Here is a 15,046-nt window from a genome sequence, read left to right on the forward strand (position 1 = left end):
CCATCTCCATTGTGGGGAGGCACAGGGGTCAGAGAATTCTGTCGGAGCAGAGCAGAGTGGAGGCTCATCCCGTAAATAAGCTCTGGGGTGTCAACTGTCTCCAGTCTCCCCACCTAGATTCACCAGAGAGCTGACGGTTAGCTGCTTGGCATTTTAAGCCCTGTACCTTGGGAGATTTCTGCCCACATAATGATGTTTCCCCGCTACGGCTGACGGGTCTGTGGCTTTTGTACATATGATATGAGAGGAGTTGGAAATCAGGCCCTCATTCTCAGAGCAGATTGTTGACCTTTAGATGATGGTGTTGTCTTACAACAGCTTAGCCTGAGAGAGAGATGATTAACAGAGGGAAATTTAACAGCGGCCATGTTGTTTTGCCGTTTACCCGCATCTCCCCTTATCAAGTTGAAAGCAACCTGACCCGCCATTGTTTCAACAACGGAGCAACACATCTGTGTTTACTCTTAGTCTTTATTTGTATTCACTGCATTTCTTTGTTCCTTCCCGGCAAAACCCGCAATTTACCGTTGCTAATAGCTGTTGACGTGTCGTTAAAAGGACGGGATTGCTACAAGATAAGCGCTTGACGGAAGCTAAGTTGGCTTTTGTGTTGGCTGGCAGTACAGTTAATTCCTTTTTAATTATGGAGAACCAGGAGGTAAACGTTTTCCAGAGCAGCCATCCTATTTGATCCACTTACGCTGTGTAGGCTATTACGGTATGTATGGTAGCTCAAATGTCTCACACGGTGATTTGACCTTGAGAGTAACTGCATCAGTGTCTACTGCACCTCTATTCACAAGATCAAATGCGTCCTATAAAATTGAATGTATGTAAAATAAAAATAAAAAGATTAAGAGTTTCAACGTGGTTTCCATCTCTTTACATTTGTTTGGTATTCACCATAGCATTAGCCCTGTAATCCAAGGTGCAGCTGTGAAATGGGTCGGTGAAATGAGATGCATACGGGCAGCTGCTATGTTTCTGTTGATGCTGTATGGCGGATGGCCACACGCGAGAAGCTATTCAATAGCATCATACATCTCCATTCCAATTCCATTCAATGGTTTTATTAAATTCACAAAGAACATAAGGCCTTTTTTAATGGCCGATGACAAATCCCATGCATGTCCTGGTGCATTGAGTTGTAAAGCTGWGAACTGCAACCGCAGAAATGCCGTCTTAAATACAGATAGAGTGTGTGTGTGTGTTTAGGGTACTTTGCCATGAACAAGGAATTACCACGATAAATACATTAAAGTGCCATTTTATGGATATGCATCATACAACGAGAGAAATAAGAACACCTCGGCCATCGGCAGTTCACAGCACTTCAAATCTGTCTTGCTACCTCATTTCAGGAAGACCTTTCCCACGTGTAATAGGACTACCAATCTTTTTTTTCAGAGTGTGTGTGGGTTACGCATGTGCTCATGCTGTGTGTTGTTGATGTGCATTGCTGTTTGTGTATTTGCGCGTGTATTCGTAAGAATGAGTTCGGAAGTGTGTGGGTGGATGACTGCGTGCTTTTGCTACAACTGTATATGCATTCCCAGTTGGCGTCTCCTATACAGATATATTCGTGTTTTCACTCATGTTGGAGATGGAGGGAGCTATGTAAAGAAAAAAACGGGGTTTTAGAAAATCCACAGAAGGTAGACCCGCTGTGGTAAATCCTTAAACTGTGATATGGCAGCCAACTAACTTTGTCCAGGGATTGCATGTTGAGTTAAATGATTTGCTAAGCTATAATTACACACACCTATTCTTTGTCCTTATCTCTTCATTGGACATATTAGCATACCATGTGTATGATTCCCGGAAATAAGAAACAAGCCGTTAATAAAATTGTCTCGCTTGAAACGTCACCTTTGCCTTATGCTTCAGTGTGTGCTAAACATTTCATTCAGGGTATTGCCCACTCATTGAAATGTATTCACATACGTTTACTGGCTTTGATCATCTGAATGCAGGACGAACACTGCTGTTTTGCATTCCGATCATGGCTGATAGAGATATTTCATCTCAGTTTGACCACTGTGATAGCTAAACGTAGATATACATCTTGATTCACCTAGTAAATTCCCCGATTGGAGTACCACATCCTCACATGTCCTGACCAGTGCCTCTCTTCTTTGCCTTGCAGTTTCCCCAGAACGCCCGAGGGAGGATGGACCGGCTCATCTTCTCRCTGTTGGTGCTGGCCGTCTCCACCAGGGGGCAGCTGTGCCCCAAGCGCTGCATGTGCCAGAACCTGTCCCCCTCGCTGGCCATCCTCTGTGCGAAGACGGGCCTACTCTTCGTGCCCACCGTCATCGACCGGCGCACCGTGGAGCTGCGTCTCACTGAGAACTTTATCACAGCCATAAGGAGGCGGGACTTTGCCAACATGACTAGTTTGATCCATCTGACYTTGTCCCGCAACACCATAAGCCAGATCATGCCTTACACCTTCGAGGACCTCAAGCGGCTGCGAGCGCTGCACCTGGACAGCAACCGGCTGAGTGTGATCAGGGATGACCACTTTCGGGGGCTCACCAACCTTAGGCACCTGATCTTGGCCAACAACCAGCTGCACGAAATCTCTCCCCACGCCTTTGACGACTTCACAGGAACCCTGGAAGACCTGGACCTGTCCTACAACAACCTGGTGGACATCCCCTGGGAGACGATAGGTCGTCTAACCAACGTCAACACCCTTAACATGGACCATAACCTTATAGACCATGTGCCCCAAGGGATCTTCACCAACCTGCACAAGCTGGCGCGTCTKGACATGACTTCCAACAAGCTGAAGAAGATCCCACCGGATCCACTTTTTCTGCGCATCCCCGTCTACGCTAAAGCCAAAGGATCTCCTCAGTCGTCATTGGTGATGAGTTTTGGTGGGAACCCGCTCCACTGTAACTGTGAGCTGCTGTGGCTGAGGAGGCTGACCAGAGAAGATGACCTGGAGACTTGCGCCTCTCCTCCAGACCTCACAGCCAAGTACTTCTGGACCATCCCTGAGGAGGAGTTCATCTGTGACCCTCCGGTCATGACCAGGAAGTCTGCCAAGACCTTCACCATGGAGGGCCAGCCAACCAGTCTGAAGTGCAAGGCCAACGGAGACCCGGACCCAGAGATTCACTGGATTTCCCCTGAGGGCCGTCTGATCTCCAACACATCAAGGACTGTCACCTTCAGCAATGGCAGCCTGGACATCAACATCACCTCCATGAAGGACTCTGGAACCTTCACCTGCATTGCCTCCAACGCGGCGGGGGAGTCCACGGGCCAGGTGGAGCTGGTGGTCAACCTCCTCCCCCACCTGGCCAACAGCACCAACCGGCTACGGGAGCCCGACCCTGGTCCTTCAGACATCCTCACCTCGGCCAAGTCCACCTCAACCACGGGCAACGACACACGGAGGAACCAGGAGGGAAGGGTGCTGATGGCGGAGCTGACAGCTAGCTCCGTGCTGATCAAATGGCCATATCAAAACCACGTCCCTGGGATCAGGATGTACCAGGTCCAGTACAACAGTTCCCTGGATGACACGCTCATCTACAGGTGAGAAGGGATAGGGATCTGAACAGGGGCGATGGGGAAATAGCTTGAGTCTCTGGGTTAGAATGAGTTAAAAAACATTCAAATGTGTTAATGAGTTACTCAAGGTTTTATGATGAAATTGCATTTTGACTCACGGATGTACAATTACAAGATGTCTATCAGCTAAACAGGAGCAATCATAAGAACACCAGAAACATTTCATGTTGTATACATGTATGTAATTATAATGTGTTAATAATTAGGTTGGTACTTACTAATCGTTATTTGCAAGAGATAAAAAGGTAACATTTTTAATTTGCTTTGAGAAGACATGTTTCCTCTCTTCTCTCCTTATTTATTATTTCGCTCCTTCGTCCTTGTTCCAAGGTTTATTTAGATTTATTTTTAGTTTTGATGCTTCCCTCATTGCATATGCCAGGTCCAACATCAACTTATATCAATTATTCTAAATTTGTAGCGCTCTGATAGATGCTGATGGACCGATCGGTAATTCGTTAATTATTTTGGTCATCAAAAGTGTTGGTTTTCATTCAAGTCTCACGTCATCTTACAGGGCCTGGCCCAGGGCTCCTCACGTCGTCTTACAGGGCCTGGCCCAGGGCTCCTCACGTCGTCTTACAGGGCCTGGCCCAGGGCTCCTCACGTCGTCTTATAGGGCCTGGCCCAGGGCTCCTCACGTCGTCTTACAGGGCCTGGCCAAGGCCTGTATGCAGGCGGCTTGTTTAGTGTCTCTGCTCTGATCAATGGCAGCTGTCACTAAGGGAGCATATTGATTTGGGATCTCATTTAGGGTATCCACGTCGAGATTCTGGAGGCAAATCTTAGTGACTGAACATAGGCGGTTCTGTCCCACTGTGGAAAAAGCACAGCCACAGTGAGAAAGAGGGAACTTCACTTTCTTTGGTGTTTTCAATCTTTGTTTCAGGGGAAACGTATTCCCCAAGCGGTGTCTGTTACCACGGGGAGTTGGWGGGATGATTTTGAATGCCGAACATGTAGAAAAACATTGTACACAGAGAGACACAGTTTGGATTGTGGCTGGTTTTAGAGCAGGTACACAGTCTATAGACTGATGTGTCTGTGCTCTGATAAACGCTCTCTCTCAGCAGATATTGTGGGGAGCCTAAACTAATGAACACGGCAGCCAATTAACTGACTGGGACAGGAGAGATGTTACTATAGGTGAATTTATCTAGGACTAAGTACTTAAACATTGCTCCCTGTTCCTCATTGACTAGTTGTCTGATTTTATTTACTTGGTCTGGGAAAGCAGTGAGCATACACGGATGCTTGCAGACACACAAACACATGCACGCTCGCACACATACACATATGCACACACAAAGTTATGTAAACATAGCATATTATGTATCTTGCACTTGTCTACACACCCACTGAAGGGTATGAGCAGATAGTACACTCAAAGACATTCAATACACTAATACAAACACACACCCACARAAACAAAGCAAGTACAGTACATTTCTCAAACAGCTCATCATAACAAACATCTTTCTTTGTTTTGGACGAATCTGAGGTTTTGCTCGACTCTTGGGCAGCAACGCTTGCTTAAACTCTGCCTCTTGTCTTCCATATTGATTTGGAAGAGGAGAAGAATGTGCATAAAGGATACGTTTCGGAGACGAAGAGCTCAAGTGAACGACAACACCCTGAAGCTGTAATTTCTAGACAATTTTCGAAAGCTGTGCAGAGGAATGGCGTAACAGCCACTGCCAGGTCCCAGTACGCGACACGCTGCAGCCCAAAGATTACTAAGAGCGAATCAGTATAATGCCCACAGGAACTGGGTCGACCGAACGAACGGTCTGTCCTGCCAGCTCGCTACGCATTAGGGCTATTGAAATGTCTGTCGGTACCCTTCTGCTGATTTGGCCCATTGCAAATGAGCTTCTATGTTCTCTATGGTCTGGTCCAGCTCCTACTCAAAATGTGTTCTTGATCATTTTAGGCATTTCTGTACAACAATAACATTTATAAAAACAGGTTCCATCCAAATGTTTCTAGCAAATGTTCATTTTGGCCCGATTAGGGCCCTGATAGTCCTTTCCTTCCAGACCGCCGATCTAAAATTACTTGACAGATGTATTTGATACAGTGTAAATCAAATCAAACATTATTTGTCCCATGCGCCAAATACAACAAGTGTAGACTTTACCGTGAAATGCTGACTGACAAGCCCTTAACCAACAGGGCAGTTCAAGAAGAGTTAAGAAAATATTTACCAAGTAGACTAAAGTAAAAAGTGTCAAATAAAAATAGCGTGGCTAAATACAGGGGTTACCGGTACCGAGTCAATGTGCGGGGGTACAGGTTAGTTAAGGTAACTTGTACATGTAGGTAGGGGTGAAGTGACTGCATAAATAATAAACCGTGAGTAGCAGCAGTGTAAAAAACTGTTGGGGGGGGTGTCAATGTAAATAATCCGGTGGCCATTTGATTAATACCCTCCTTTCACATGTCAATGGCCAAAAATAAAATTAGACTATTAAAGGAAGGCGTTTGACAGTATTGGGACACGGCCCCCACCATTCCTCTGATGTAGGGAAGTGATTGACAGTTTATATCAGACGGATGAAGCTTGAAGCACACGGGACCGGCTGTGAGGTCCTTAGGGCCCGCTTTATATTTGCTGGCGCAGTCACCCGGGCGGTGCCCATCGACGGCATTGATGGTGTCTCCATGCGGGACGTCACCAGGAATCAATTGGACCCAGCTGGACATTGGCAGTAGTCACTCCTCCTCAATTCCCCTTAACGCCTCTACTTTACAGGACTATTGGACGCGCAGACTCCTCCGAGCTCCTCTCAGTCCCTCTCTGTGGTGGGGCCCCCGGTGAATAAAGGCCCCACCACAATAGAATGGCACCGTCGCACATGCACACTCCTTTCATGCTCTACTTTTTAAATCCCCTCTGCTTGAGGTTCTATTAGGGACGGGTGGAAGCGCACTGTAGGGGGAGACGGTGGAAGAAAGAAAGAAAGGAAGAAGTGAAGAGATTGAGGGAGCCGATATTTTGTCACTGTGATATCATGATTATCAACTGAACTATATTAGTAATCTCACTTGCGRGTGAGTAGACTCGTGTCAGGGGAAGGAAGGAAGACATGTAAACCATTGGCGGTTTTAATACTTTGTGACGACCTAAGGAGCTCGCCAATCCACTCACTTGACGGACTTGGTTCCGTTCATACCGGAGTGATTATTAGTATACATGCAACATGCATCACCTGTGTYTTTGGGGCCTTTGTTGGCCCTCTGAGCTGCCATTTTTCTGGTTGCGACAAAGCCGTCCCACTGGGCACACGCTGGTTGAATCATCGTTGTTTCCACGTCATTTCAATGAAAACGACACTGAGCCGACGTGGAATAGACGTTGAGTGGACGTCTCGGCCCAGTGGGATCGTTTGTTATGCGAACATTTGCCCACTTGAAGTGTACCTGCGATGTCTCTCAGACAGTCCTTATAAGGACTATATTTAGTCGAAACAAATAAAAACACTAAACCATAGGGATTCTTCTCAACAAAGGCTTGGCAAATTAGGATGCGTGGCGCGAAACCGAGCCTGGCATAAGTGAATTCCCCGAATTATGGTTTTGAAAAGACGCTGTTGCCAACACCCTATTTTCGAACGTGACAGGTAATTTCCTTTTGGTGTTGTACTTGAAGGCCCCCTGCAAAGAGGCCACAATGACATGTTCACAGCATTGCCTTGTGAGGAATCAAAATAGAATCAAACCGAAGAGCATTACATTGCGGTACACAGCTTCTCCTGAGCAATGGGTTATACCATCAACGTGGCTGTCTCACRGTGCATGATGGTGCAGCATAGCACCTGTACAGAGATGGATAGATTAAGGTTAAATAGTTCCCTCGGTTTTGGCTGAGGGAACTAGCCGGCCTACCTTGTTCTTTTGTTAACGACTCTTTACATTTACGCTCCTCGGTGTTATGTTTCATTGGAACTAACCTCCAAACTGGCATGGGCTTCAAAGCTTAAAGGATGACTCATCAGGTTCACATAGTATGTAAGATTGGCTCTCGCATGGAGATCTCGAATAGAGATCCAAGAAAGAGAATGATGTTGCCTGCCTTTTGATAGCATATTTCAACAAAGAATGGCAACATAACACATTTTTTTCTGTTATCAGATGCCAATAACTGTAACATGAACTGTTGTGTAAGATGTTGATGAAAAACACGCCTTGTATAAATCGACTCTCGAAGATTGAGTCAAAACACAAAAATCTATTTAAAAGTAAAAGGGACCATATGTCCATATCAGTCGATTGAACTGATAAAATGAAATGAACAAAGGCTATGAAATCTCTATTAGATAATAGTTGTTGGTTTTAAGGCCCTGCCAATACAAATGAAACCAGGTGCTGGGTTGAGCATGTTGATGTGGGACAGATGGTTATCCCAACCTGTTCTTCCTCGTCCGCCTACCAACCTCAACGCTTTGTTCAAGGTTATACGCCATGATGGCAGCCTGAAAAAGAAGTTGGGGATTCTGATAGGCTGCCATCACGTGTGATATCTCAATTGGCTGCGTACATGGTGCTGAAGCTTTCAGCGAGTGTTTGTGATATCACACATAATATGCTCATCTGCATGTAACCACACTTATACTCATGTGCAAGCCAAGTCGGAGACGCAGACATACAAGTGTGCATACTCTCTCTCTCTCACATATACATACATACATACACAAACACACTGCTCTTCAAACTACCATACAGCGTCTGACTCTAAATCTATAAGCTTAGCCTTTAAAAAAAGTGTTCCTTCTTCCTCTGTGTTGCTCACATTTTCTATGACTGGCCTCTTAGAATCCGGTGATGTTCCCCTTTTTCCAGGTTTATCCATCTTAGTGTATGCTCCTCACGTATGCCTCTGTTGGAAAGGGCAACAAGGGGCCGATTGGCTTTATCCCCTACCAGAAGACCCAGACATGAACCAATCTGGGTGTCTCATCTCCGCCCCCKAAAAAACTAAACTCCCTAAATGTATACAGGCCTGGTTCTCTGTATGCTACTATGGCTGCATAGCAATTACGTGACTATCGTGTTGCTGGAAAATAAATAATAGATAACTCTCTGAAAAGAGATTATAACAGGTTTATGACTAGACTGCAGAGGCCCAAGTGTTTTAGCTCAACACGAAATGAGCTGGAAATATGGACCGATTCCTTTGACTTCTAATGTGGGGGATAGAGGATATTTTAAATTTGAAGCAAGACCTTTATCTCACGTGATACTATGAGCTTACCCAAGGCCATGCATGGAGATGAGGAAGTACAGTATGTCATTAGGCTCCAAGTAGTAGTTCTGGAAGCTGCACTTCCTCAGAGGTGATTGGCAGACGGTTAATGTGTGAACTAGGAGATAGCATGGAGAAGAGACTTTCCCTTCCAAACCCTAACGTGTAGCAGAAAATAGCTTAGATATATAGTCTTCCCCTCCAAGTCAGTAACTCCCCCATCGTAAATGATTGATGGGATGATTAGCATGACTCTCCTTGCCGGAAGGCTGCAGGGTGCGTACTATGTGGTAAGATGACCCATAACCCTGAAACCACACACTGGTATCAATTATATCCTGAACTTAAGTTTAAAAAAAGGAATGTTGGGTCATGGTTAGGGTTACAAAGGCAGGGCATGTTACTGGAAACTTTCGAGGTTTACCAGTAAACTACCAGAATGTTGGTATCTTTCATGGATTCTAGGTAATCTATCACAAGATATCTAGGTACTTCAGAATATCACAAGAAATATCACATTAAATATTTTAAGATGATTTTCAAAGAAAAAAATAGGACAAAGCTYTAAAACATTATCCTAAATACAAACCATCAACTTAATTAATACCTGTTGGGGTTTAATATGAGAGTTGCAGCATTAAATAGCCTTTATATMATATWTTTTTTACTATGCCAATATGTATTTGTTGTCAATGTTTTGGCGTCAAACTGTGAAAAAAATTCAATAGTTGGACGAGTTACAGAAGGAATRGAAAATAATGCCATTGTTGATTCGATCCTTTGTTCATTAATTAGGCTATTTGCAAGTATAAATTACCGAACAATAGATTCCCATAGATTCTGTTAATTACCAAWWTCACTGAAGATTCTGGTAACTTTGGTAAATGACTGGTATCTTTGTAACCCCAGTCATGGTATGTTTTATCAATCAATGGGAGAATGTGTAAGCAGTGWMTTTCTCCCTAACTCTTCTACTGAGCCTGAGTCTTGCCTGTAGTTAGTTCACTTACGACTCATGCCTTCCTTATTTCATTTGTTTGTAATTCTCTACTAATATGTGTACACACACACATGGCATTACGCACTTACTTAACCATTAGGCTATTGTCCCTTAATTAAATGATTCACTTAGTATTAACTAATTGGATTACACCCCCTAACATCAACTGGGCATTCACACAAGTAGCAAATACCTGCTTCAAAGACTGCCAATTGTACTCAAGCCATGAAAAATAATGAATGAATTCAAGTGCGACAGTTCAGAGAAGCCACTTGGCTCTGGCTAGTTACATGGGCGTGAGTGAGGCCCTTTTGTACTGCACAGTCACCGCAGCACTTTCCCCTTTCTCCTCCTCTGGTCCAAATCCAGCCGAGCTCAGCGAAAGGCCCTGTCACCTCCCCAGGCCCATAATCATGTGCTAATCCTCGGCGTCTTGCTCAGAGTTTTCATCATCCTCCCCATGCCCTAGATCAATTTTTAATCGTGGGCGTTGACAGGCCACCTCCTCCATCCCTGAGAGTGTGTAGATTAATTAAGCYGACAGACACGCGACAGCCGTAGCGATAACGAGGGAGGGAGGCGCTGGCACCAGTTAGTGATTTTAATGGCCGCCGACAACGGGTCACTCCTGTTGTAAAGGAGTTAATGCAGCGGAATGTGAGAGAGACGCTGTTCAGTTACCTATAGGTGGATATCATAACGGAGGTCTACGTCATTGGATGAGGAGGATGGGTCGAGGTGTATTGATGCACTGGAAATGATGGGCAAAAGGCCATGCCTTTTTCATTACCCTTTGGTAATATGAACGCTCACCCTGTTTCGGCGTCTTCATGAACGTCCTTCATCTGAGTGCAAATTCACACACACGTACACACACACACGCACGCATGCACACACACAGTCACATGCACTCTCTTTCTCATGAGCACACACACAGTCACATGCTCACTCTCTCTCTTTCTTTCCCTCTCACGCTCTCTCTCACAAGCGCACACACAGACACAAGCCATCCAATTTTCCTCCATGGGATTTTAAAACTATTTACATTGTATCATAGATCAATACTATTACGTTTTGGATGCTGTTGTGGTGCATCAAATAGATATTCTAATTTGTTTGGAAAAACTCTGCAGGACTCATTTTACTATTTCGACCAAACTAAGCATTACATTAATTTGGTGAGCAGGAACATTATAAGAAGTACGCACCTGCTCTTTCAAGTTCAAATCCATCGCAGAAACTGTTTGATGCAAATACAAATTTCATAGGAAACACACAAGCCTGCACTGTGAAGTTTATACAAAACAAATGAACTTTGTCCACTAGTCTTCTCCCAGAAAATGTCTCACAATGATTTTAGGGAGTTTTCCAAGCAGATTTCAGTCGTGAAATACTCAATTTAACTAAGCCAATGTAAAATCATGCTTGTGAGAGGACCGCTGATAGTAGATCCATTCTTATATGCTCTTGGGGTGTTTCTTCTCAAAGTCTGTAGCTAAGCCCCTTAGTGATTGTCGATGACTGGGATTTCTCTGCAAGGCATTAAGGTGTTCTGAGCCCCACACTCCCTCCACCCTCTTCAGCTCAAAGCCACTTCTTGTAATCGGGCAGATTTCAGGAAGCCACTTGCAGTGCCATATTTATCRCCCGATTCATCAAATCTATCGATTCGCAACTCGTCCATAGAGAGATGTGTAGTGTCGTTGTGTTTTATGTGTCTGTGCAGCTCCTACTGTAGCTCTGRCGTTGTACTGCTCTGCCGCTGTACAGTTACGTCTCATCGTCTGGAAACAACGAGAGATAAATGGTCTCCATCTTGGGGCTCTGCTAACAGGTATGGGCAGTTTGAGATGGCTGGAAGGATTTGGTTTTGGGACACTAGGTTTTGTCTGGTGAACATGCACATCATAAGACTCTGAGTGGTGGCGGGAGTGTGTACCATGGGTTGAGGGCAGCCTAGCAGGGAGTCTCTCTGCCATGTGTAAACTGATGGGCCACTTATATAGCCTAAGCCAGATGGCCATCAGTGTAAGTGGGCTGAACTAGCCCTGTGTGCCACCTGAGGACCCAACAGAGGGAAGCAGATGCTCCGGACGATTGTGTGTGTGCGTCTGGGTGTGAGTGGATGTGGGTGTGTGTGGCACACACAAAAAAATACCTTCTGTGACTCTCTCTCTCTCACATTCACACACACACACACACACACACACACACACACACACACACACACACACACACACACACACACACACACACACACACATCTCTTATACACATCTAGATGTGTATAAGAGACAGCACACACACACACACACACACACACACACACACACACACACACACACACACACACACACACACACATCAAACATTGGGGAAGAGTAGAAATGTAGTAACTGCAAGTGCTACTGGACCCAGTGTGACTCAGGTGCTGCAAAGACCATGTCCTGACTTCAACCAAGGGTAGTCACATGGCCACTGTCATGTTTCCAGTAAGACGTTTCTGTGGCTTCTCGCCAACTACTGGTCAGATATTTGCCTTTTTTTGACTCATGTCATGTGACAAGGTTCGAGGCCTTTTGGAGGGAGTGTGATGTTTTTCTCTCCGGAGCAGGGCGCCTCTCAAAGGAAGGATCAGTGGGGTAGCGTAGAGCGTAGAGGCGGATCAAATTAAATAGAATATTCCTAGTGTTTGTAACGCCCGCCGTTTGGTCAGACGTAGACCCGATGGCAATGGCGAGACTGACGATACCCTTTCTGTCTTGTTGAGCTTCGACACAGAGTTTCTACCTGGTACGGTCAGGTTGGGTTATATTTGTTATTCTGTGAGGGCCTATGTTCCGAACCCCCTACGGTGCTTTAGGTGCCAAGGATTCTGACATGTTGCAGCAGTGCGTAGACTGATCCGAAGACGTGAGAAATGTGCAGGAGGGCATAGTCAGAGGGAGTGTACAGTCGGGATAGAGAAAGCACTGTGTGTCAACTGTGGGGGTGCCCATGCAGCTGGGGATCCAAAGCGCCCTGTGAGAGAGAGACAGGTTGAGATTGCCAGAGTTCGAGTGGGGCAGAACATGTCCTATGCTGAGGCAATGAAGAGAGTAGAGAATGTCCCGAGGGTGAGTGAGTCGACTGGGGAGCCTCCCAGTGAGTAGGCCTGAAGAGAGAGATCCAGAGAGGATGAGTTTTAGTAAGGTTGGATTTGTTGCGTTTATAGCCATGGTGAACAATTGCACTGCACTGACGGAGCTGAAATCAGAGAACATAGATGTGGTAGTTGCAGAGAAATATTTGGGTGTGAGAGATTTCAGTGCAGGAGATTCTACAGGAAGTTTCATGTCATGCAGAAGATGCCATCCTTTATCCTACAGTTGGATTGTCTGTAAGAAATTGTTACATACGATGTTCTTCCAGGTGCATCCATGTTAACACGTTGTTGTTTCATAACCAGATGTGTTATGTTGTTACATTTTGTGAAATTCTATGGTAGCTAGCTAGTGGGATGTAAGCCCTTGGTCGTGACTCTCAGTTCCATTACGTTACACATACAGTTGAAGTCGGGAAGTTTACATACACCTTAGCCAAATACATTTAAACTCAGCTTAACTGAGTTGAGCGGCCTTTTAGGTGATGCCGATATAGGACTCGTTTTACTGTGGATATAGATACTTTTGTACCTGTTTCCTCCCAGCATCTTCACAAAGTCCTTTTGCTGTTGTTCTGGGATTGATTTGCACCTTTCGCACCAGAGTACGTTCATCTCTAGTAGACAGAACGCGTCTCCTTCCTGAGCGGTATGACGGCTGCGTGGTCCCATGGTCTTTATACTTGCGTACTATTGTTTGTACAGATGAACGAGGTACCTTCAGGCGTTTGTAAATTGCTCCCAAGGATGAACCAGACTTGTGGAGGTCTACAATTGGCTGATTTCCTCATGATGTCAAGCAAAGAGGCACTGAGTTTGAAGGTAGGCCTTGAAATACATCCACAGGTACACCTCCTATTGACTCAAATGATGTCAATTAGCCTATCAGAAGCTTCTAAAGACATTACATAATTTTCTGGAATTTTCCAAGCTGTTTAAAGGCACAGTCAACTTAGTGTGTGTAAACTTCTGACCCACTGGAATTGTGATACAGTGAATTATAAGTGAAAAAATCTGTAAACAATTGTTGGAAAAATTACTTGTGTGATGCACAAAGTAGATGTCCTAACCGACTTGCCAAAACTGTAGTTTGTTAACAAGAAATTTGTGGAGTGATTGAAAAACGAGTTTTAATGACTCCAACCTAAGTATGTGAACTTCCGACTTCAACTGTAAGTCATTTGTTTTGTGAAGATCCTTGTCGCTGGGTCAGAACATTAACATGCTTCGCTTGCTGTACGGTTTTGGAGATATACCTTCTCTTTCACATCAGCCAGAAATAATGTTAAAAAAACTAAAAGGTTAAATGAAGACACACCTTTTATATGGTTAATGTTCCCACACGGCAATATCTCCATGTTGCAGCGCAAGTTTACGGACGAGAGACGGAAGACAGAGGGACCACCTGTGCTAATTTGCTATCTAGCATGCTCCGAACACCTGTGTGCAACTGAAGAAGGCCATCAGAAACGTGTTGTCACTGAAAAATACAGTCGGCTGCAACCGTGATAAAACCGGTTAAAACGGTGTACAGTAAGTGTATATATTTGTGAAATTATTTTAAGTTTCCAGAACCGTATCAAAATTGAGAATCAATTCACGTTTAGATTGAGTATTTGGCTGTTTTGGCAACCAGAGCTAGTCTACCTCTGAAAATAACATAAGATCCTTGGACCTTAAGGAGAAGTGGTAGGCTCCTTAAGAGTACATCTTGGGCTAAGTGGAATGGTGCTTCCTCGGTTTCCTCTGTTGGACTCCTTATAATGTATTGTATGATGGCTCTTTCTTTTGTATCGCGACTTTGGAGTTTGTATGATGTATTGCTCTGTATTTACACGTGAAGTTCTTCATTCTCACTCATATTTAATTCAGTATTTCTTGTTTCTTCTAGTTTCACCCTGTGTCATTAAGGTGGACAACGAAGATCAAGATATTGACTCCTGTATTATGAAAAAGCATTTAGCTGTCATATCATACTATTAATGAAGAGGGCAGAACGGACACGAGTTCTGCCCGTAGAACTTACTGCACACCATGCAAACTGTTCAAGATGAAAGGTAGACAATGTCCG

The 15,046-nt window shown here is 44.7% G+C and overlaps 1 protein-coding gene across 3 annotated transcripts in view; it reads left to right on the forward strand.

Annotated features, from left to right (window-relative positions):
* LOC111960547 (leucine-rich repeat and fibronectin type III domain-containing protein 1-like protein) overlaps positions 1 to 15,046 on the forward strand; it is a 119,847-nt gene that overhangs the window by 74,779 nt on the left and 30,022 nt on the right. For 2 of the 3 annotated variants that reach the window (XM_023982584.1, XM_023982585.1), the window contains exon 3: positions 2,147 to 3,552. In XM_023982584.1, the coding sequence (XP_023838352.1) occupies positions 2,171 to 3,552 (1,382 nt within the window). In that variant the 5' untranslated portion in view covers positions 2,147 to 2,170. Of the gene's footprint in view, positions 1 to 2,146; positions 3,553 to 14,340; positions 14,509 to 14,866; positions 15,027 to 15,046 lie in introns of those variants that run through there. The other variant, XM_023982587.2, reaches the window with a different exon arrangement.

Source organism: Salvelinus sp. IW2-2015, linkage group LG4p, assembly GCF_002910315.2.
Source record: "Salvelinus sp. IW2-2015 linkage group LG4p, ASM291031v2, whole genome shotgun sequence".
Classification (NCBI taxonomy): Eukaryota; Metazoa; Chordata; class Actinopteri; order Salmoniformes; family Salmonidae; genus Salvelinus; species Salvelinus sp. IW2-2015.